The following is a 20,724-nucleotide window of genomic DNA, read 5'->3' on the forward strand; positions in this document are numbered from 1 at the left end:
CAGTAAGACAAAAAGACGAGAAATTTTCTTTTGTCAAATGGAAAAGTTGAACAAGAAAGACAAAAAAGCAGCAGATCTACAAAGTGTAACTTTCTCTTTTTCCCGCCTAGAATGCTCTTGAGATGAGTTTTGCTTGAAGAGGGCGGTACAACGGCGCCACCATTGGCCGGCCAACTTTGTTGGTAGGGGGGGGGGGGGGGGGTGGAGTCCTCTTGAGATGATAAACCTTGATTGAAACCAGCTGATGCTGCGAGTCCAGGAGGCTCTTGAGTCTGCCGGAGACAAAAAGTTCCATCTTGAATTCTCAAGACAAGGGAACCGAAATGAAAACAAAAGTCAAAAGTTCACCTGCTGTCATGAGATCAGGACTTTCAGGAGGTCTGAAGTTTTAAGCCGCCAGGAGCCGCTCGCTGCCTTTGGATCTGCGCGACGAAATGAAAAACACAAAAAAGACCCGATGTTCGTATGTTCGTACAGTTCAGCCACATATTTGTGAGGCTCTGCCGGGAACTTCGAGCAGAGTCCAGTCCACTAGGAACTCCCACTTCAAGCACGTCCCAGTGGTGGCTGGGCTCGGAGACACTCGAGTCTGAGTGGCTTTTCGTTCCATGCCTTGAAACACAAAGCGAATGTGGCAATGTGTTTGCTGAGGCAAAAAAACGTGGGAGTGGGAGGAGCTTGAGGACATTCTGCTCCATTTCAGGAGGGGGGAGCAGTGCACCATCAAGTAAGGACGGAGCTGTGCTGACACCTGCTGGAGACGTTTTGAGTCCATGGCAAGATCGCCTTCAAGAGTATTTGGAGAGAAGTTGGGTCAATTGAATTATACCATTTTATGGCGGGGAATACAATTAATTAGAATCCTTTGACAGGTGAAAGTCTAGGACGGACCATATTAATGAACAAGGTTTACTCCTCCCACACGCTTTAAAAAAACATTTAAATTTATCGAAGCACTTTTTAACGTAACCCTCCTGTTAGGTTGGTTTCTTAGGAACGGCAGTAATGGTCCCGGGTCAATTTGACCCAGGTGTTAAATGATTAAAAAAACGCATCCCAATAAACATTAACTGCTGTCATTGCAAATATTTGAAGTTTCATCATGAAATACTGCTTTAACTTTGAAATGGGTCAATTTGACCCAGGCTATATTGAATGTTCTAAAAGCGCCCTATACTCTGTTTTTCGAAAGTGTCTTAACTGTTTTCATTGCAAATGTGTTGAAATTAAACCGTTTTTAAATTGTCTGTTGACGCTAGGTTTGATAGCGAAAAGCTAGCATTTGTTCTTTTACCTGTAAGTGGGTCATTTTGACCCACAACTTAACATGCACTAGGCTACAATGATGAAAGTTTGCTAGCTTAATGCTAACATCTAATTTGAAGTGCCATAGATGAGCTAACAGAAACCAGTATAGACATTCTCGATCACCTGCACACGGCGCCATGTCCGGGTTCCACGTGACACTCCGCGTCATTTCCACATCGTCCGGGCTGAAGCTCACAGACACTCCGGCACGGAAGGCCGTCCGTGGACAGGAAGCCCGGTTCGCACTGGCACCGGGCCTCCTCGGACCTTGCAGAACTCTTTGGCTCCAGGACGCAGCGAGAACCGCTCCCGCAGCCCAGGAACTTGCAGGGGTCAGCCTGGTCCGCTGCGGGGGACCAGTCACAAGATGGCGTGAGTAACATTCTATATTCTTCATGTGGATGGAACATCACATGAGTACTTCCTGCCTGTGCTAATTAACATAAATGAAATTAAGTCAGACCAGCGAAAGCGCTACTGATGAAAGAAAAAGAAAAAAAATACCTTAGAAGGCTTTTAACATGATTACTGTTGGAAATCATTTCTCTGATTTCTGCGTGTTCAAATAAATTCAAAGTTGAAATCTGTGAACAAGTTTGCCAGCTTTATTTCAGATTCTGAAAGCCACTTGGAGTTACTGCTCAATCATGCAGCTCACCCACAAATGTGTTCTTCTCAAAGTTCATGCATGCATATATACACAAGTGTACCCCCCCACCCCCTGTCATTGGAAAAAAAGTACCATTTGGTCTATCAGAACATGTGACATTTCCTGTCAAAACAAGTCTACACACCCCCTCTCCTTATCTTAGGACATGGGGCAAACACTTCCTCTGTACCAGAAACCCCCCTAACACCCCAGATAGAGCATAGCCCCCCAAGGGATGAAAGAGAGACTTTGATCTTGTTTTGTCAGCAAAGAGAAATACAATCAGGCCATCTCCCATTGAGTTCTTTCAGTCCTTAACAGATGTGAGGTAAATTATTGGCTTCCTAGATAAACAATTGAACTCTGTAGCAGCTTCGCACCAGAGATTCCCGCATATCTGCCCTGTAGATTCCGACACCCCTTATTCAGATTAAGTCAGACACCTCACTTCCTTAGGGGGAAAACAGACCACATTCTAACTAACATATGGGAACAGTTGTATTTATCTAACTAAAATCAAAAACACTTTGAAGAATATATATTGAAACAGAAAAACAATGTTAATAATCCAACATTACCCACGGAATATTGCTGGGGTAAATGTAAGGTCCCACTCACCTGCTTACAAATGTATATCAGAAGTAGGAAACTGTACTTAAGCAAGACGGACGGCTCACCTGGCTCAACGTCCAGTGAGCGGCTGTCAATGTGGATGTGCAGGTGCGCCGCAGCAGTGGAGCAGAAATCTTGCAGGACGCACTGGACGGCCTCTGTGATGTTGTATGGCACCGACTTGGCCAACTTCATCCTGCTGTTAACCACCACGCTGCCTTCGCGGAAGTTCAGGATCTCCAAATTGCGGAATCCTGTCAGGTTGGCTTGCAAGTAGGGTAGCATCTTTTTTTTTGGGGGGGGGGGGGTAGTGAAACCACACAAAGACAACGATAATGAACAAAAAGTGTGTAGGGGGGGGGGGGAAGATTTGGAAGAAATTAAAGATCTTCCATTCTGCGGTTATGTTCTTCAACTGTCTTTCCTCTCAACAAAACTCCATTTTCCACAATAATTGTGACTTACCACATTAAGGAAGGTGTTCTCCAGGGACCTGTACTCCGGTGACGTCCTGTTGAAGAGGTCCTCAGAGAAGTCAAAGTTGGTGACGCGTAGGCTGAAGAAGACCACCAGCTCCCTGCCGTGACTGGCTGTTGTCATGGTGGGTGTGGTCATGTATCTCACAGTGGGCGTGACCGTGACACGGTCTGAGGTGTGCTCCTCAAAAAAGCCGCTCCCTCCGTCCGGTGGATCCGTGGTCACTGGGATGGTTTGGTCCAATTCCTCCGCCAGGTCCCTGACAGCCTCGTCCTCTGTAGGGACTGGTCCGCTCATCTGGTTTTCAGCTTCTTTCATGTTCTCCTCAATGATGATTACGGACGGTGCACTTTGTTCACGTGGTCCCGCCACCTCAAAGAGTCCAGAGTCCACCGTTGGGTCGTTGGCATCACCTTCTAGGGAGGAATCTTCTTCTTCTTCAGCCTCCATCAGAATGTCCTCCTCTGATGCAGAACCCCCATCTGGAAGATTTGTGGCTTTGAAATGATGGAGAGAAAAGCCAGGTTTAACTGGAATAAGAACATAAATCTGGAGGTTCCAAGTTGTGTCACTCACCTGCTGGCTCATCATCGGTCTCGACTGGTTCTGCCGAGTTGATGTCTTGCCCCACCTGATAGTCTACACCATCCTTTTCAGGAAGCAAGTTGTCAATGATTGGATTTTCTTCTTCACCAACGTCCTCCCCAGCTGCTCCCGGAATGACGGGCAAATTATCCTCCTCCAGCGGCCCCTGGTCTGGTCCGACAGGTTCAAGGACCTCGCCGTTATTTTCTCCGAAGAGATCTATTTCCCCATCAAATGGCGCAAACACCTTAATGGATTCAGCTTGTGGTTCAGTGGTGCCATGCTCCAGGACTGGTTCTGAAATGTAAAATGGTTCCTCTGCATTTGGATGAGGAATTTCAATTGTTTCCTCTTCGAGATCTGCAGGGTCCACCAGTGCTTCGCCCTCTGTTTCTTCTGGAACCTCAGTCTCTCCTGTTTCTGCTACTTGAATCGAAGTGTCAATTTCCTCCTCTGCTTCCGACTCAGGAACATCTTCTGTCTCTTCCTCAGCTTCGACGGGATCTCCTGGGTCAAGTCCAACACCCACTTGAACTCCTTCACTGGGTTCTGAAAGTCCCGTGTGTGTTTGCAATTCAGCAATTTCCTCATCATCTGTTTCGTTCTCCTCCCTTGCATTCGTCTCTGGTTGTGGTTGAGGCGCTGAAGGGTCGTCAACAAGCGCCTCCTCCGAATCGACGAATGAGTCCTTTGGCGTTGGAACGCCAGCAACCTCTTCTTCAACTGCTTTTGAAACATCAGTCATTTGCTCCATACGCGTTGTGAAAGCTGTCGGAGCCGCTTCCTCTGAAAGAGTCGCTGTTTCCACTGAAGCATCAGGCAAGAGTTCTTCTGAACCACCATTGAATGTTTCACTTGCAATGTTTTGTGCTTCTATAATATCAGATAAATGTTCTTCTGAAAAAGCAGTTGGTGGTTCTTTAACGGGAGTAGTTGTTGCTTCCTCTGAAATCACGTTTTGAGGTCTGACATCTTGCTCATGTGCTTCTTCTGCCACGGGAAATCTTTCTCCTTCTTCCATATCTCCATGCGGTTCTTCTGCCTTTCCCTCCTGTTCCACTACATCATCTGAACCTCCTTGTGGCTTTGAATTTTCAAGTTCCTTGTCCCCTATTTCTGGGGCATCAAAACCCAATTCTGCTTGTTCAGCATCCACCACAGCTTCCTGATTTCCTCCCGTCATCTCCTCGTCCGGCATGTATTCATTCTCTCCAACCGGCTTAGAAGCCTCAGTTGGTACGGACGTCTGGTCCAAAATCTGAAGGAATTCTTGAGTAGGCGTGGCTGCTAACTCTTTCTGTGGCGTTGCTGACTCAGCCTCTAATTCCAAACTGTCCTCACTGGGTGAATGAAGTTGTGGAATTCCCAGGTCTGGTAGGGAATTACCTTTTGCCAGAACCTGCATTGTCTCAGTGGACATGTGGCCTGCGGCGGAAGACAGCATCGTGGCGATAAGACCCGAGTTCAAAAGTTCCTCGTCAGCAGGAGACGAGGTCAGTGAAACCTGCATAGTGAGCGTCCGGCTGTCCTCAGACATTAGGTCCGGGTCGGCCATTGTTGGAGGGCTTGGTGTGTAATCCCGGACAAGTTGTCCAGTTTCAGTATGATGGAAGGTCTCAATTTTATGAGAAATGATCAACTCCTCCTCTTCATCGGATGGCAACAGTGCATCTGGCTCAAACCTCAGGTCCTCTTCATCCTCATCCGTGGGATCCAGTAGCGTGACCAGCGCGTTCTCTTTCTCCAAGGGGGTCAGGGGCACCGCTGGGCGCAGTTTATCCACCTCCGGGTCATCCAGGAACACTTCGAATTCGTTGTGTGAGTCGGGTTCACTGGCCTGAGAAGTGACATGCCACTCGTCAGACGCCATCTTTTTTCCGCCTGGTCTATCTTCACGTGTCTGACTAAATACCTCTATGGCAGCTTCCTGTGAGGAGGACCACATCGGCGCTGGAAGGACCTCCTCTGCCACTAAAAAAAAGCACTTGCAGTTATCCACTTGACGTGTTCCACATTTTGCTCATGCAGTTCAACCTCCGCCGTACCTGGTTCGAAGGTCAACGATTCCAGGTCAACTGGAAGAGACGCCTCCTCGCGCAAAGCTGTCCTCACCATCTCTCTCAGTTTGGAGTCGGCTGTCGCAGGAGCCGCGGCATCCGCCGCGTCAGGGCGGGTTCCTGGCAAAGTCGTTTCAAAGACCAGGGAGTAGTGGACCGTGATTCCGCCAACACTGAACAGGAAGCAGAACTACTTCAGTTATAAAAAACACAAACAAATCACCAGGAAGACAACCAGTAAGCAAATTACCTGTCAGCTTCCCGTGTCTCACTTGCATCGGGAACAAAAGAAATTCATCAAACTGCGGTTGACATTTTATCAGACACCAACGCACAAACAGTGGACAAGGCCCTACCTGATCCGCAGAACCTGGATGCTTTTAAATCCCGGAAGTTTGTCAAAAACGTGCTGCATCTGCGGAAGAAGCACTTTTGTTCAAACACCAATGCTGAGCATCTTCAAGGTCCCCGGTACCTTTGCTAATCACGTGGCAAGGCGCCAACATGTGGAAGAACATGAATGGCTGCCGTCTATCTTTGGCCAGCTGGAATCTGGTGTGACATAATGGTCTTTGGGACGTAATCAGGCGGCTTCCTGCTGTGAGTGGACCTGATGTGACTCTTATCAATTCCGAGCACTTCTTCTATTCGCCATAATGAGGACAACAAAGGACAACATGGCTGCTGTTCAATGGCACCGATGCACATTTGGTGTGTACAGATGAGATTTTTGCCTTGAAGCTAAAATGTTAAGAAAACTTGAAGGTGTCAAGAAGACGTTTGGAAACACTTCACAGGGGGACAAACATCTGGGACGAAGTCAGGAAGAAAATTAGACCCTATCTTCAGAAATTGATATAGAACTTCTCCAGAAGCTCTGTAGACGTTCTTCAGAACTTATTTTTAAAGTTCTATGGAACCCACCTGGTCCTGTAGGTGGTGGGCCAGGTCAATGTACTGGGGAGAGTCTGGGTCATCCAGCAGTTCTCTATATCCCGGATCCACGAGGTCAATGCTGAACTCGACCCTCTGCTCCGCTGGACTCTCAGGGACGACATTAGGAATGTCAGAGTCCTTTGCCACAAAAGAGAGCGAGAAGACACTTTTTAAATGTGATTATACTTTTATTGTACACAAGTGCAGAAACACCAAACACTAGTTCCAAAAAGAGTTTTGTACCCACCGCCTCGACTTCCACCGCGGTTGTCCACTGTTGATCAGGGGGAGAGCTTGGAGAGGAAGTGGCCTGGCCGAGGAGGGCGGCGGTGGTCAGAACTTCTGTGGCCAACAGAAAAACAGGTCAGAGCCGCCACCACAGCTGTCTGTGAGGTTTCGAACCACATTCCTACCTGGTATGTCAGAAGAGACGGGACTTGGAGTCAGCGAACCTCTGCGGAAGAATACGTTGGTTATGAACAGATTATGTCGTAAAGATATCGAAAACGAGATGATCACGTGGTTGAGAGGACGTCGCCGCTTACCCCGATGGCGGCCGCTCGTTTCTGAGGCGCTTCATCCGCTGCACAGACGCACAAAAACACCCCCAATGACCGAGCGAGTCACGTTTGCCAAATGTTGTCACGCACAAGTCAGCAAAAAAAGGGGATTACCGCAATCAACTTTTCATTGACACGCCAAGTTTATTACTTACTGCTGACTACTACTTATGCTTAGATTACGTTTTCATCAAGCGAGCTTCTATCTTTTAATCTTGTGCTGTGATAAGGCAACATTTTTAAAAACACTGTCAAGTAAATTCCGTTTTTTTCTACTTTAAATACTTGACGATAATTACTGAAAACATGCAAAAACGGAAAACTATGTAGCGTTAAACTGTTTTTCTCTATTGAAGTTTTCTTGATTTCTTTGGGGAGGGTGGCTATAAATTCCTCATGACTCACTTGACCGACTATAAAAACTTGAGTTGCCTTCCTTTACATATAAAATTATAATAAATACAGTTAAGTATTACATGTAGGATTCGAGTTGTGTGATATTTGACCGTTTCAAGTTGAGTGCGCGTTCGACCGCAGCATTGGAGCGCAGAAGGGTTCATTTTTTACCTCATTTTACATACTTGGACGTTTTTTTTTTTTGTTTTATCGTTCAGATTTGGCAGGATTGTTTGTAACGCTCTTTTGCATGATACATGACGTTTATTTTCAATTTGCAGGCACTTCAAACGTGCGCGCGCTTTGCTAGCGTGTAAGATGTTGCCGTTGCCGTTGGTGGTCTTCACCCTGTAGATCATGTCCAGGTGCTCCTCAGAGTTGCTGAAATTTCTGGCCATGTCTGCGATGCAGAGCGACTCCTGCTGGCACGCGTGAACCCATCGCTGGTACTCGGTGGTCCCGGGAATCCTGTCCAAGAAGATCCTGTAGGCTTCCCACACGGCCTCCTGGCACACTGGCGCGGAAGAAGAAAAAAATGAGGATTGACAAGCGAAGAACTGATAAACGTGTGGACCGGCGCACCTCGAAGCTGGTAGTACGCTCGATGGCTGGCCAGAACCTCGCTGACGCTCTCCTGAGGGCAGATCCTCACTCCGGAGTGCAGGAAAACCGACCTCTTGGATCGCCGCCTGCCGAGCTCCGAAGGCCATCCTCTGGTGCGCGACGGCTGCGACTTCGAGAATGTGGCCGAGGGAGCGGACGGCAAAACCACCTCTTCCTTCACACCCAAGTCCAGCGGGGCAACCCTGCCTGCAAGTGGAGAACAACACCGAGGCTGGAAATGGGGGGTACCCAACTCTACCGTACCCTAACCCAACACAGCACCAGTCCACAACTGAATGGCTTCACAAAAATAGATTCCAACCCTTTGGACGGCCAACCCAGAGGCCAGACCTCAACCCAAATGAGATGCTCTGGATTGACGCGAAGACGTCCAAAGTGCTCGGAAGCATGGGCCCAAAAAAATCCCGATCAACGATGTGTCAGCCTGATCCAAAATGACAGGAAGTGCCTGGCGTGAATTTATTACTGCCAAGGGGGTCAACCGGGTTCGTCATTCTCAGGGTCTACATACTGAAGACTTAAATGAAGATCACCTAGCATTTTATGAGCAATATATTCATAATGCTTGAAGTTGCAAAAGGCTCACATATTTTGTTGTCTCGTTGAGACCGAGCGATTGCCCAGACTGTCCTTCAGGACACCTTGGATGGGTATGTGGCCAGAACAAGCAGATGCTGATGTTGTATTGGACCCAAATCCAGGGGAGTCTATCATGAGGAACGTGAGCCGCCGTCCGTCAATGAAGTCCTTTTGTCACAGCGGCAACATGGCAGGAGCGTGAATTGCACTTAAGATTGCCGTCGGTGTTTGTGCATCTTGTTTGAGCGGGATGAAGGATTACTTACGCAATCCTAATGAGCTTTCCCAGTTCAAAAAGTCTCCAGAGTCTTTGTCATCCTCATCAATCTCCACAAACACGAAAGAACGACTCACCTTGGACTTGCCAGGTGATGAGCAGCAGCGGTCCCAAAAGCCCGAGCCCGAGCATTGTGGAAAACTTGAAAACAGGCGAAAGGTGGGACAGCGAGGTGCTCTGCTCTCCGCTGGCGGACGTCGCATGAAGGCCGATGAGCGTCCGCCGTCTGAAGCCTCCTGAGGACTTGTGGAATCGGCCGGCGGCGGCGGAGGGAAAGTGCTGTTTGCTCCGCCCCGAAGGAATTGTGGGACACGGGGTTAAAAAAAAGTAGACTCTGTTTTGGGAATAATCTGTTTATCTGCTGCTCAGACATAATCCCGCTTTACCATCGCAGCTCGCTGCCCTCATCCTGTTAGTGGATTTCACCCGCTGCACCAGCTGGACCCCCAGCCAGGAAGATGCCCCGGGATCACCGCAACATTCCCGCTCAAGAGGCTCTGAAATCGCAGCAAACGTTCCTGTTTCAGGGAACCCCAGAATCAGCGCAACAGTCCTGAGTTTAACAGGCTGCGGAATCACGCTAACGTTCCTGTTCAAGATTCCAGAGAAGCGCTGCAAAATCTTGGCTCAAGATTGCCCGCAATCACTTTTTATGTTCCTGGTCAAGATTTCTTGGAGTCATTGCGACTCTTCGGGCCAAGATTCCCTGGAATCACCGGAATGTTTATGCCTCAAGGCTTACCGGCTGCCGGGGCAGTATACCTCAGGTGGTCTCCCAACCCAGAGGTTCTTGGTTCAATTCCCATGCCGATGTGTCCTTGAGCAAGTGACTGACCCCCAGTTTTCTCCTGATGCTGTTTTTCGTCGCTCGGTGGAATGAGGAGACGCCGTCAAAGCGCTTTGGAGCACCTCGCCGGTGCAAAATACGAGACAAATGAAAGTCTATTTACGCAGAATCACTGCAACGTTCTTGTTCAAGATGCCCCGGAAAAGTTCAATTTCAGTGTTGGGCTATTTTGGTGTGTGTGCGCGCGTGTGTGTGTGTGTGTGTGCGCGCTGCGATCAAATCCAGGCGCCGACGCTGATAATCCTGTTAATTTTCTCCACGTTTAAGCTGAAGACTAAGAGTAAAGTGCGGGTGGCGACGTCTGGACCACACAAACATCACATGTTTGTACACCATCACGACATTCGTACTCCCTCGCCACTCTGATGACCTCACGCGCAACATGATGGCAGTCGGCAGGAAGAGAATTTTCTGTTGTTTTGTGCTTTTCCCAAGTTCAGCAAAAAGCGCCTACACGTGAATCCATGGCATGGGATGTACTTGGGCCTCAAATTCAGCCATTCATTAAAAAAAAAATAATAAAAATATATATATATTTTCTGAGACAGCTTTTGAAACTTTGAAGGAAGCCATTCCACGTTGTATACCACAAATCCATTCAGGTTGAAGACGTGGGATATTGATCTGTATTGACATTTTTTTACCTATCCTTAAGAGTGCTCATTTGAGTGGTCGATGCAAAAAGTGAAATTCTCTCTTTTGATAGGCTCTCATTAACCAAAGTTGGCTGTAAAAGTAGCAACGTAAGATGGCTGCCCTCTGGTTTCAGCCACATGGACACGCGTTGTGTGTTCAATAGCTCTCATTAACAAAAGTTGGCTGTAAAAGTAGCAACGTAAGATGGCTGCCCTCTGGTTTCAGCCACGTGGACACGCCTTGTGTGTTCAATAAAGTTTCACAGGGGGAAAAAAAAGGCGGTCGACATTGGTGGTCACTCAGCGACGTGACGTCACTCATTCATTTAGTGCCGCCAGCTGTTGCTTTCAAGCGTTTCAAATTTGTTTTGTATTTTATGACACGTCGATTGAAAGTAAGTTGTTTTAATTTACAGTCCATCACTTGAACAAAAGAGTGTCATACGCTTAACGTTCTGTGTAAACGTTCAATGTAGACGTCGATGGATGTGGGCTAAAGCTAGCATCAATTAGCATCGTTAGCTTGTCGAATGGAGCGCCACGAAAGACGTCTGGAAGGTAATTTCAAACAATTGCTTGAAATTTACACCTTGTTCAACTACTTCACAAGCAACATTGTGGTATTTGGACGTCTTCGTCAAGCCAAGATGATTCCAGTGATATCAATTTACTGTATGATGGAGATTCAAACGTCCGTAACGTTCTTCATCTTTATCCTATTTTCTAAAGACAATTGCCTTTGCTAAACACAGAAACAGACAACAAATAATGTTGTTCATGATTTCTAATTCATAATTAGATAATCGAATAATCCTAGTCACTATGTGAAACTGTAGGCGTAGCAAAAACAATCATTAGAAAACTACAATGCATATTAAATTGACATTTTCAACATAGAATCATTTTAAAGTCTCCTTTCTGTAAATATGTACAAATGTAAAGTAATAATCATGCACTTATAATATGAACGCAGCAAATGAAGCAAAACCATTACTGTTATTGCTGTCTTTTTTTTTTTATATGTAATGCCATGCATAAAAAAATCTAAAGTCGATAATGAACAAACTCCACAAATTAATATACATCATAAAGAATAAATATTGTTAAGAGGCATAAATCTAATCTAAATATTAAGAGGCATTTAAAGTTCACAAAAAAATTATAATAATGAAATTAGCATTAATGTGAGCGGATAAAATATGAGTCCGAGCATTATCACAAAGGGACCCGGACCACCGGTAAACTGAAACCCCCCAAAATGTGTAAGTTGATCAATTTGTCAGGAACAGAGACAAAATATATATAATAAACATGTACAATATTTGGATTTGAAGTTTTTGAAGGGGGTACAAATTTGGAGAATGCTGACCGAGTCTTGAACCGTGTGCACTTGACCCTTTGAGAAAGTTGTGGTTGAAACTAGCGCGCCTGTTGTATGTCATCATTCGTGGGTTAGGATGAAAAAGCGCAAATGCGGCGGAACACGGAGAGCAACGCTTCTGCCGTCACTCAAACCCGGCCTTCACATTAGTGCGGCTCGTTGATGGCCATTTTTTAAAGGCATTCAGTGACGCATTAATGCAGATTTCAACATTTGGCTATTCAAGTACTTAAAAGTACTGCTGATCGTCACGGCCATCTTTAGTGGGGTGGAATTTGTTCTCCGCGTCTACTGAGCATCAGCGGGGGCTTGCGCTTGGGGATCATTTTTGTGATCGAACCCCCCGAATCCAGCCCATAACGCTGAGTGTCAAGCGGGGGAGGCAAACGGGTTCCCATTGAACCCACAACCTCCCAGTTACAAGGCAGATACTCTACCACTGTGCCACTGAGCTTGACCACATTTGATATCCGTGTTTACAATGTTTTCGTTGTATAATAATTCTTATTCAACACATTTACAACCAATAAATATGACTAGTCAATATAAAGTGTTGCGGTCCTTCCTTTTCTCGGTCTCTCCGTTGGTCTCTTGAGGCCTCCCTGATTTTATGTTTTTTGGATTTGTTGGGGTCTGGATGTTTCTTGGGCTGGGGAGGAGTTCTGGTGGGGGGTGTCTGGTCGGTGCTGGATTTCACCTTCCTTGGTTTTCTTCGGTCCCCTCGGGTCTCCTGGTGTTCGGTTTAGGTGAACGGTATGAGATTTTTTCTAATAGGTTTTCTGGTGAGCTAACAAATACACGCACGCACGCACATACACATACTCACCCACACACACACACACAAAAAAAATAAAAATAATATATATATATATATATATATATATATTAAAAAAAAAAAAAGAGCAATGATGATGACATTTCCGAATGAACAATACTGAGCTCTAAAAAAAATAAATAAATAAAAAAAATAAAAATAAATAAAAAATAAATAAAGTGTTGCGGTCACTCAACTTGGAGGCGTTTTGGGACAATGTCTGGTATTGACGGTTTAAATGTTGTGCGTGTCAGAGTGCTTTCTGGCCAAAGTGAGCGTGGCAGTGGCGATGTCGGTGATGAGGAGCAGGCCGGAGGGCGCGAGCGTCAGCCAGCACGTTGAGGCTTTGGCGGCGAGGCTGGAGGAGCGCGACCGGACGTGGAGGAGCAAAGCGGAAGAGCTGCAGCGGGAAGTGCTCGGGCTGCGGCAGGCCCTGCTCGTCGCCGCGGCGACAGCGAGCGCAGGTGACGACAGCGGGGGATGCCGTCATAGTCGCCAGTTAAGTGGCGCATCATAATAGCACGTTGTCTGCGTTTGTCAGGTCACAATGTGACCACGGAGAGCGAGCGCGGTCCAGGCGGCGACTCGGACACTCCGGAACTCTTTCAGCTTGTTCCGTCCCCGCCGCCGCCGCTCCCCTCCAATCAGCAACGGGATGCTCGGCAGAGGGCGGGGCTTCCCCGCCAGCACATCCTACACTCGCTGTGCGCCCTCCAGCGAGCCGACCCGCCGCCGCCGCTCGGGCCGGGACGAGACGGCGACATTTCTGAGGACGCGCTGTGTCAGCTCCTGGACGGGCTGGTGGCCACATTGCGCAACCGCTGGCTTCGCGTGGGGGCGGGCCAACTCGCCCTGAAGGCCTGCCAGGCGTCCAGCCGCGCAATGGACCTGTTCTCCTCGCGCAGCATGGCCGCCGCCCGCCTGTCGTCATGCCTCAAGGCCTCTCTGAGGGAGCTCACCGCCATGTTGCTGCACGCCAGACGGCGGCAGCCCGTGAGTCCAATCGACGAGAATATTACCCGCTTGTCCCTCGCAAGCCGTGAAAACGATGCGCGTCTTCTTCCAGGCGGTTGACCTGTTGACGGCGTGCTTGGCGGCATTGGGGAGGAGTCGCATGGCGAAGTCCTTCCTGGTGGGTCACATCCTGTCCGAGGTCAGCGCGCTGGCTGATCAACTGTGCCGCGTAATCCGTGTAATTGCACACACGCACACACACGATACAAAATGGACTCTTGAGATGTTTCTGGCTCAATGGATTTTTTTTGTTTTTATTCATCATCTTTTCACAGATCAACAAATATAAATGCAACTTTGGGGTTTTGAGAGATCCAAGTTGAATTTATTGAATTCATTTTTGATTGTCTTGCCTTTTAGTCACGCTTGGTTCGCGGATTCTTTCGACTGAAACCCGTTTTTTGTGGCCTTTGATCTCCAGGAGAACGCCAGCGTGGACGAGATTCCCGTGGACGAGTACCACAACGCTCTGCGCCTGCTGAATATTCTGGAGGGACTGCTGAGCGACTCGCCGCTGTCATGGCGGCAAGAGGTGAAGTCAGAGCAGGCGGAGAGCCTGCAGCACTTACAACAGCAAATGTTTGCCCTCTCGCATGAATTTCCGCTCTTCGCCGTCACCGCGTGGCGAGTAGCCATGCTAGCCATGCTAGCCGCTAACGTTTCATCTTCTGCTACAAACCGTTCCTAAAAAAAAATCGGCAATTTTTTCAGTCAATGCACGAATGACAAATAATGAGTTTCAACTTCAATTCAAAATGTGTTTTATTTTCGGAAGACAATCTGAATGCTATCTGGTCGATATTTCAAACAAACTATAAATATATCAAATAAAACATTTTCCAACTTAGCTCATCCACCGATTAGCTACGATGATTGGCAACTATTTGGTCCACTTAACTCTCAGAAGAATTGTTCCCAAAACGTGCTCAAAGCGGCCACTGACGGCAGCGGCTGTGCTCGGCTCACTAAATAAATCCTTTTCGTGCGTTGAAGGAAACGTTTTGCGCGCATCGGCAGCGCGGCTTTATTGGCGCAGTTCTGGGAAAAGCTCCAGCACGGCGATGTCCAGCAGCACGTACGACATCTGACGACGCAAAAAAAGAAAAATGAAAGTCTGCTCAAGAACACATCAAAGTTGTCGCCTGAGACTCATTTCGGGACCTGCTTGTTGAGGAGAGGCTGCTGAAGACCCTCAAAGAGGAGCCGGACCCCCTCACGCTTGGCCTCCTCGCAGATGCACTTCCCGACCACGTCTGATGTCGCACAAATGGAAAAAACGCCATCAAAGGCCTCCATCTTTGCTGATGTCACGTGACTCAAAAGTCTTTAAAAAAATATATATATATAATTAAATCTTACCAGGCAGATAGCCGACCATCTGCTCAAAAGTCTGCTTGGCTCGCGCTTTCTTGGCCAGGCTGCTGCGCTCCTCCACGCTTTCGTAGAAGATGGCGTCTGTGGGATACAAGTTGCGTTCAGAAAGGTTTGAAGGTGACGTTCCCAAACTGTTGAAATTGGGAACGGCTCAATCTGACCGTTCTAAACATTGGAATTTGTGTACATTCAATTTGGTGAAAATGTCTGTCGTGCGTTTTGTGGCGCGACCTCGCAGTTGCGTTATGAGCGAGACCAGACGGTGCTCTTGCAGGATGGCGGCCATCTTGGCGCGCATGTGCTGCTCCATGTAGGCCTCAAAGGTGCTCTTCAGGAAGATCCTGGCAGCCGACAGGAAGTGATCCAGCCAGCGCGGCATATGGAACACCACGCGACCTTAAGTCAAAAAGGGGGGGGGGGGGGCTTTGTATTGCGTTGGTGCGAATTTTGGGGTGTGCTGAGCCATTGTATTAAACAGTTGGGTCAAAAAGGGGTTGATCCAACTTTTTGGGTTATTCAATTGAGCCCAAAAGTTGGCTTAAATGAATAACCCACAAAACAACCCAACAATTTGACCCAACCTTTTGGCTTATAAGAAACTCAAAAAGTTCTGTCAGTCCATTTTTGACCCAGTTGAATTGGGTTATTCAATGAAGCAAAAAGTTATGAAAAACCAAACCCCCCAACCCCCCAAAATGGGGTTGCTTTGTTCGTCATGAATTTAATTTGATCCAACATTTTGGGTCAAATAACTCAAGAAGTTGGGTCAGTTCATTCCCGGCCCAACTTTTTCAGAGCTAACGCTTTTGCCACCGCTTGACGAGAGCGCGGCAACTTACCGACGTGCATCAGGTAGTCGTAGATGCCGTCCACGCCGACCTCCACCGAGCAATGGCGGCGGTCTGGCCTCTCCGCCTTCACTGGCGTGTCGAGCTCATTTATGAAGATCCTGTTGAAGAGCTGCACGCAAAGATGGCCACAACGATGTCACATCGCCGGCACGATGAGTGCAACCAAATCCCACGACTGCCGGTTACCCGCTTGTTGGCGTTCGCACCCGGGCTGAGGATGGTCAGCTCGGGACGACTGGGTTTGGCTTTGGGAGACTCGCAAGAGTTGAAGAAGGACTGGATGAATGGCTCCAGGTTCTGACCTTTCTGGAAAAACAAAAGTCCCGTGGATGTTGTTTGGATGCGTGCAGTGCCCCCTTTTGGCCGCAAGAGGAACGGCATCTTTGGAAAAAACGACACTCACCTCCTTCATCAACTTTCCTGGAACGGACTTGAAAATCTTGCCTGCAGGCGGATAAAGATTGGGATGAAATCAATACAATCAATAGCGGCCGGGGGATCGATTCCCTGCTGGAAGTACCCAAGTTGACGTCAGGAAGCATCCTGTCCTCAAACTGGGACCCCGTGCTGTGGGGGGACAGGAAGTCGGCCAGCAGCTGACTGTTGCTCAGCTCCGAATAGCGCAGGAGTTTCTGCGCACACGCGAACGGCGTTCTGTTGCCAATCATGCGCTTCCACCTGCGGGGGTCGTCTTACCTGCAAGTAGTCCTCAAAGTCTTCCCTCTTGGAGCTGAGGAATTCATGGTTCTTGGGTCCCAGGATGCGTTTGGGGGGCAGCTGCGTGTCCGCAAAAGCGCCTGCACGCACACACGCGCCCTCTTCAAAGAGATTTGCCGGCAAACCGAGCTGAACGCAAGCGCATGCGGCAACCGGGCCTTACCGTGAAACTCTGTGAGCTTGGACTCCAAAACGTAGAACTCCAAATATCTTCTGTACACGGACCAACGTTCGGGATCGTGACCAACTGCACAGGATAGGAATTTGAATTTAAAAAAATAATAATAATAAATTAATGGTTGGTTGATCCAAGTGATTCATCACGTCTTACTTCAGTCCCTTAACCAATGGCAATAAAGCTGGAATCTGATCCGCTAAAGCAGTATGGAAAAATGGAATGTCCCCGCGGGACCCGCTCACCTTCCTTCCTGTCGTTGCGCTGCACATCGATGCAGAAAACGGGAATCTTCTCCCGCTTGGCGTCATCCTCGCACAAGTCCACGTAGGGGATGGCGACGGTCCAGGCCGACAGCTTCCTCAGGCCGCCCGCCGCCGAGACCGGCGCAGCAGGAGAGTCGTCCTCCAGCACCACCGTGGCCTCCTCCACCTGGATTACAGTGGCTCGGTCACAATGGCCAGCTCGCTACAAGGGAGGCCACGCCCACGAGGGCACTCGCCACCAAGATTGCTGGCTATCGTTGCCAAATAGCACAAAATACATTTGAAAAAATATTTTCCCGTCAATATGCTGGTGCGCAAGTCCAAGACCGCCAAATTGTATTATTATGGGCCTGCTAAGCGGAGCAAGCAGCAGCGAAGCTGCTGCTTGCGGAGCAAGCAGGCACATATTACTATCCTAGAAAAAAGGGTTTAATATTTTTCTTATTTTTATATCATCTTCCAGCGACTTTTCCGCAAAAATAGGGCCCGAACCGTAGATCGCACCGGGACAAAAGAGGTATCAAACGATGCGGCTCGATCTGACTCGCTGCGCTATTATTTTTATAAGAATTCCCAGTTACCATGGCGACGCTATTCCCAAAAAACTCCCAAATAAAGTCCCATAGGAATGAATGGGAATCCGAAAGAGATCAACTCCAATCAAGCACCTTTTTCAAAGACACGCTGCGCGCGCATACATTAACCGACCGATATGAAAATTAGCTCATTTTGTTGGAATTTTTGTCATCTTTAGCTCAGTGTCAAAAAAAAAATTAAGGAATGAAAGCTCTCCCCCCTGTGCGGGTTCAAAGACAGTGAGCAAAGGGTGAAAGTCGCCTATTTAGAGTGTGACTAATTAAGGTCTGAGTGCTGGGAACCAAAAAATATATTTCCAAAAGTTTCACTTCAACTCGTCACCATGGCCACAATCTTTGCTCACTAGACATCAAATTCGCACATTTTGTAGCCACAAGCCTCTGCTTTCTGAAGAACTAAGTTTTATTTGGCTAAGGTGTCATTTAGTACCTTTATTTTCACTTTAAGCGAGGAGAAGTCGCACATTTTTGATCTCTTTTCAATGTAATTTTCGCCGTTTTTGCCTCTTCATTTTCGATCAATCATAAGTTTTCAACCTGCTCTCATTTGGTCATTTTTCATCCGATTAAAAAACTGAGAACATGCTCGCGTTCCCCAAACCCTTGCCGTTCTAACGAGCCATTTCTGGAATCTGCATCTTCAACCGTTAAGTCGCGAGAGGCTTTTGTTTGAGGTGAGCGTAATCCTATACAAATCAATGGAGTGTTGGTGCGTGACGTCTCCTCACAACTTAAAATCAAATGTGTGTGCGTGAATGTGCATGTTTTGTAAAGGGGCAGTGAGATACTGTTAATTATGGTAGATTCCACATTTCTTGACCGATTTCAATGGTTTGAATTTTAAACTGTTCAGCTCATTGAAATGTTACTTAAAATCAAATGTGTGTGCGTGAATGTGCATGTTTCTTAAAGGGGCAGTAACATACTGTTGATTATGGTAGATTCCACATTTCTTGACCGATTTCAATGGTTTAAATTTTAAACTGTTCAGCTCATTGAAATGTTACTTAAAATCAAATGTGTGTGCGTGAATGTGCATGTTTCTTAAAGGGGCAGTAACATACTGTTGATTATGGTTAACTTCCACATTTCTTGACCCATTTCAATGGTTGAAAGTTTAAACTGTTCAGCTCATTGAAATGTTACTTAAAATCAAATGTGTGTGCGTGAATGTGCATATTTCTTAAAGGGACAGACAGTAAGATACTTTATTTGATCTTTATTATGGTTAACTTCCACATTTCTTGACCGATTTCAATGGTTGAAAGTTTAAACTGTTCAGCTCATTGAAAAGAGTTAGCAGGCCCATTCAAAATTTCCGCGGGAATTTTTCTAGTTTATTTATTTTACACTGATTTAAAAAGGAGGCGAGGGTTTTTTTGTTGTTGTTGATTTATCGGATGTTAAACTACAGAATGAATCAAACTAAGCTCCGCCCACTTGATTCAAACTGCTCTGCCGCAAAGCCTTCTGGGAGTTCCAAGTGTTAAAGTTAAATGTTTCTTGTTACCTGTTATTTTATATTTCATAATGTTATGTTCATGTACAATCAAATGTAAACAAAACAAACTTGACAGTGCGCGATTGTGTCGTTTGGCCTAATTGCATTTAAAAAAACGTTATTTCCTTCCATTCATTTGTATGAATTGTCGGTGGGTACGACTTCTGCTTTCGAACCACCTCAACTACTGACGGCGAGATTGCTCACCACGTCGTCGTCGGTGTCCGTCATGGCGCTGGGTGGCAAGATGGCGCCCTCCATGGTGGTGCTCCTGAACACGCCTTTGATTTTACTGCCAATCCTGCCGATGCCAAATGACTCGCCGCGCTTGGCGGTGTTCCTGGACACATTATCGACCAGGGTTGAGTTTAGGGTTGGGGGGGGGGGAAAGTCGGATCAGTTGACTTCTCGACCAAAAAAAAGAGGTCGACAAAAATGTACTGGGGGTGCGCGATCAAAAGGATGATGGATTTAGCGGCACGAGTTGGGTTTGAGATCTGGTGACAAACCTGCTAACTCGTGAGCTCCTGGCCGGCGACTCGGCTCCTTTCAGCAGGTGTCTGAAGTACTGAGCGCACACACACACAAGTCGGTCACCTTCCAGTCGGGACGCGGGGGTGCGAGGATGCCGCCTTACCTCGTCGCTGTGGCAGAACATCGGCGTGAAGACCTTCTCCAGGAGCGACAGGACGTGCTCGTACGCCTCAAAGAGGCAGCGCATGGTCTGCAGCTTGACCACGGCGGCGTACGGACCGGCGGCCACTGACGGCGGAACGTCTCGTCACGCGACGAAACAATTGGACGGTTGCGTTATTCGGCCGGCGTTACCGTTCCTGATGTCGTCCACCGTGGCGCGGTCCAAGTTGATCTTGTCCGTGCTGTCGTCCACGCAGTACGTCTGGTAGATGTGCACCACCTCGCCGTGCAGACGTCGCAGCTCCGCGTCGCACAGCTCCGGACTCAAGATCTTGTCGTTGAGCTCCTCTGGAGGAACGCCAGCGTCACGTCACGTCACGTTGGCGGCTCAACGCCATTTGGCGCGCGCGCCCCCGAAAACTCACCCACGGCCAGGCAGAACTGCAGGACGTGCACGGCGCCCTCCTGCTTGAGGAAGTTCATGAAGCGGAACAGAAGGTCCTGCTGCTCTCGGATCACCTTCAACTCCAACTTGAGAACCTGCTCGGAAGGCACGCAGTTGCATTGTGGGTAATGTAGACCTGCGAGCCCGAGCGCCGCGGAGAGGTTACGAGTACTGACCGAGGGCTTGTCGCTGCTGCAGTCTGCGTATTTGTGCAGGAAAGGTACGACGGCAGACGGCGGTTCGGTGGCGGCTTCGGGCTGCAAACAAACAAGAGTCGAGCCCTGTGAATGGCCACCAACACCTCCCGGAAATAGGGTGAGCTAAGCCTTGCTCAAGGGCACCTCCGTTGTAGCGGACAAGCAGGACGAGTCATGCTTATTCATTTAGTCTCAAAGGGGTTCAAAAGCCCACA

At 47.9% G+C, this 20,724-nt stretch overlaps 3 protein-coding genes across 9 annotated transcripts in view; 1 reads left to right on the forward strand and 2 right to left on the reverse strand.

Annotated features, from left to right (window-relative positions):
• LOC147158974 (interphotoreceptor matrix proteoglycan 1-like) lies at window positions 1–9,574 on the reverse strand. Of its 2 annotated transcripts, none has more exons than XM_086061632.1 (17): window positions 9,138–9,574; window positions 8,163–8,390; window positions 7,928–8,094; window positions 7,170–7,207; window positions 7,038–7,078; window positions 6,872–6,966; window positions 6,613–6,762; window positions 6,045–6,103; window positions 5,939–5,959; window positions 5,677–5,861; window positions 5,544–5,602; window positions 3,623–5,468; window positions 3,035–3,528; window positions 2,635–2,854; window positions 1,432–1,654; window positions 349–422; window positions 1–272 (listed from the first exon to the last, which is right to left on the reverse strand). In XM_086061632.1, exons 1-16 carry the CDS (start codon window positions 9,190–9,192, stop codon window positions 389–391), a joined length of 3,915 nt encoding a protein of 1,304 aa, XP_085917758.1. In that variant the 5' UTR covers window positions 9,193–9,574; the 3' UTR covers window positions 1–272; window positions 349–388. The 2 variants fall into 2 exon arrangements, with proteins under 2 accessions (XP_085917758.1, XP_085917757.1); XM_086061631.1 differs by having other exon boundaries at window positions 3,035–3,543; window positions 9,138–9,533.
• Window positions 9,153–20,724, forward strand: part of mei4 (meiosis-specific, MEI4 homolog (S. cerevisiae)) — a 16,619-nt gene continuing 5,047 nt past the window's right edge. The window contains exons 1-6 of one of the 5 annotated variants that reach the window (XM_086061649.1): window positions 9,158–10,937; window positions 11,019–11,100; window positions 12,992–13,201; window positions 13,279–13,730; window positions 13,804–13,929; window positions 14,173–14,598. In XM_086061649.1, the coding sequence (XP_085917775.1) occupies window positions 11,073–11,100; window positions 12,992–13,201; window positions 13,279–13,730; window positions 13,804–13,929; window positions 14,173–14,439 (1,083 nt within the window). In that variant the 5' untranslated portion in view covers window positions 9,158–10,937; window positions 11,019–11,072 and the 3' untranslated portion in view covers window positions 14,440–14,598. Of the gene's footprint in view, window positions 11,101–12,991; window positions 13,202–13,278; window positions 13,731–13,803; window positions 13,930–14,172; window positions 14,599–20,724 lie in introns of those variants that run through there. The other 4 variants (XM_086061650.1, XM_086061652.1, XM_086061651.1 and 1 more) reach the window with 4 other exon arrangements.
• The window catches only part of LOC147158976 (sorting nexin-14-like), a 9,723-nt gene continuing 3,494 nt past the window's right edge, over window positions 14,496–20,724 (reverse strand). Inside the window, exons 12-28 of one of the 2 annotated variants that reach the window (XM_086061641.1) lie at window positions 20,489–20,569; window positions 20,293–20,407; window positions 20,060–20,215; window positions 19,869–19,993; window positions 19,741–19,799; window positions 19,439–19,571; window positions 17,114–17,300; window positions 16,857–16,940; window positions 16,673–16,773; window positions 16,497–16,608; window positions 16,380–16,420; window positions 16,163–16,282; window positions 15,965–16,085; window positions 15,357–15,521; window positions 15,111–15,206; window positions 14,913–15,004; window positions 14,496–14,835 (exon numbers count right to left, since the gene is read on the reverse strand). In XM_086061641.1, the coding sequence (XP_085917767.1) occupies window positions 14,776–14,835; window positions 14,913–15,004; window positions 15,111–15,206; window positions 15,357–15,521; window positions 15,965–16,085; window positions 16,163–16,282; window positions 16,380–16,420; window positions 16,497–16,608; window positions 16,673–16,773; window positions 16,857–16,940; window positions 17,114–17,300; window positions 19,439–19,571; window positions 19,741–19,799; window positions 19,869–19,993; window positions 20,060–20,215; window positions 20,293–20,407; window positions 20,489–20,569 (1,848 nt within the window). In that variant the 3' untranslated portion in view covers window positions 14,496–14,775. The remainder of the gene's footprint in view (window positions 14,836–14,912; window positions 15,005–15,110; window positions 15,207–15,356; window positions 15,522–15,964; window positions 16,086–16,162; window positions 16,283–16,379; window positions 16,421–16,496; window positions 16,609–16,672; window positions 16,774–16,856; window positions 16,941–17,113; window positions 17,301–19,438; window positions 19,572–19,740; window positions 19,800–19,868; window positions 19,994–20,059; window positions 20,216–20,292; window positions 20,408–20,488; window positions 20,570–20,724) is intronic. The other variant, XM_086061642.1, reaches the window with a different exon arrangement.

This window comes from Leptonotus elevatus, chromosome 18 (assembly GCF_054856555.1).
Source record: "Leptonotus elevatus isolate MCC_2025b chromosome 18, RoL_Lele_1.0, whole genome shotgun sequence".
NCBI lineage: Eukaryota > Metazoa > Chordata > Actinopteri > Syngnathiformes > Syngnathidae > Leptonotus > Leptonotus elevatus.

What these genes read in the sequence shown, in the direction of transcription:
- LOC147158974 (XM_086061631.1), bottom strand. Translation starts at nt 9,192, where the DNA reads ATGCTCGGGCTCGGGCTTTTGGGACCGCTGCTGCTCATCACCTGGCAA. An exon ending in ACCTGGACATGATCTACAGG is followed by an intron (nt 7,208 to 7,927) that starts GTGAAGACCACC and finishes GCGTCTGTGCAG; the next exon opens with CGGATGAAGCGCCTCAGAAA. An exon ending in GGACATGGCGCCGTGTGCAG is followed by an intron (nt 423 to 1,431) that starts GTGATCGAGAAT and finishes TTCGTCGCGCAG; the next exon opens with ATCCAAAGGCAGCGAGCGGC.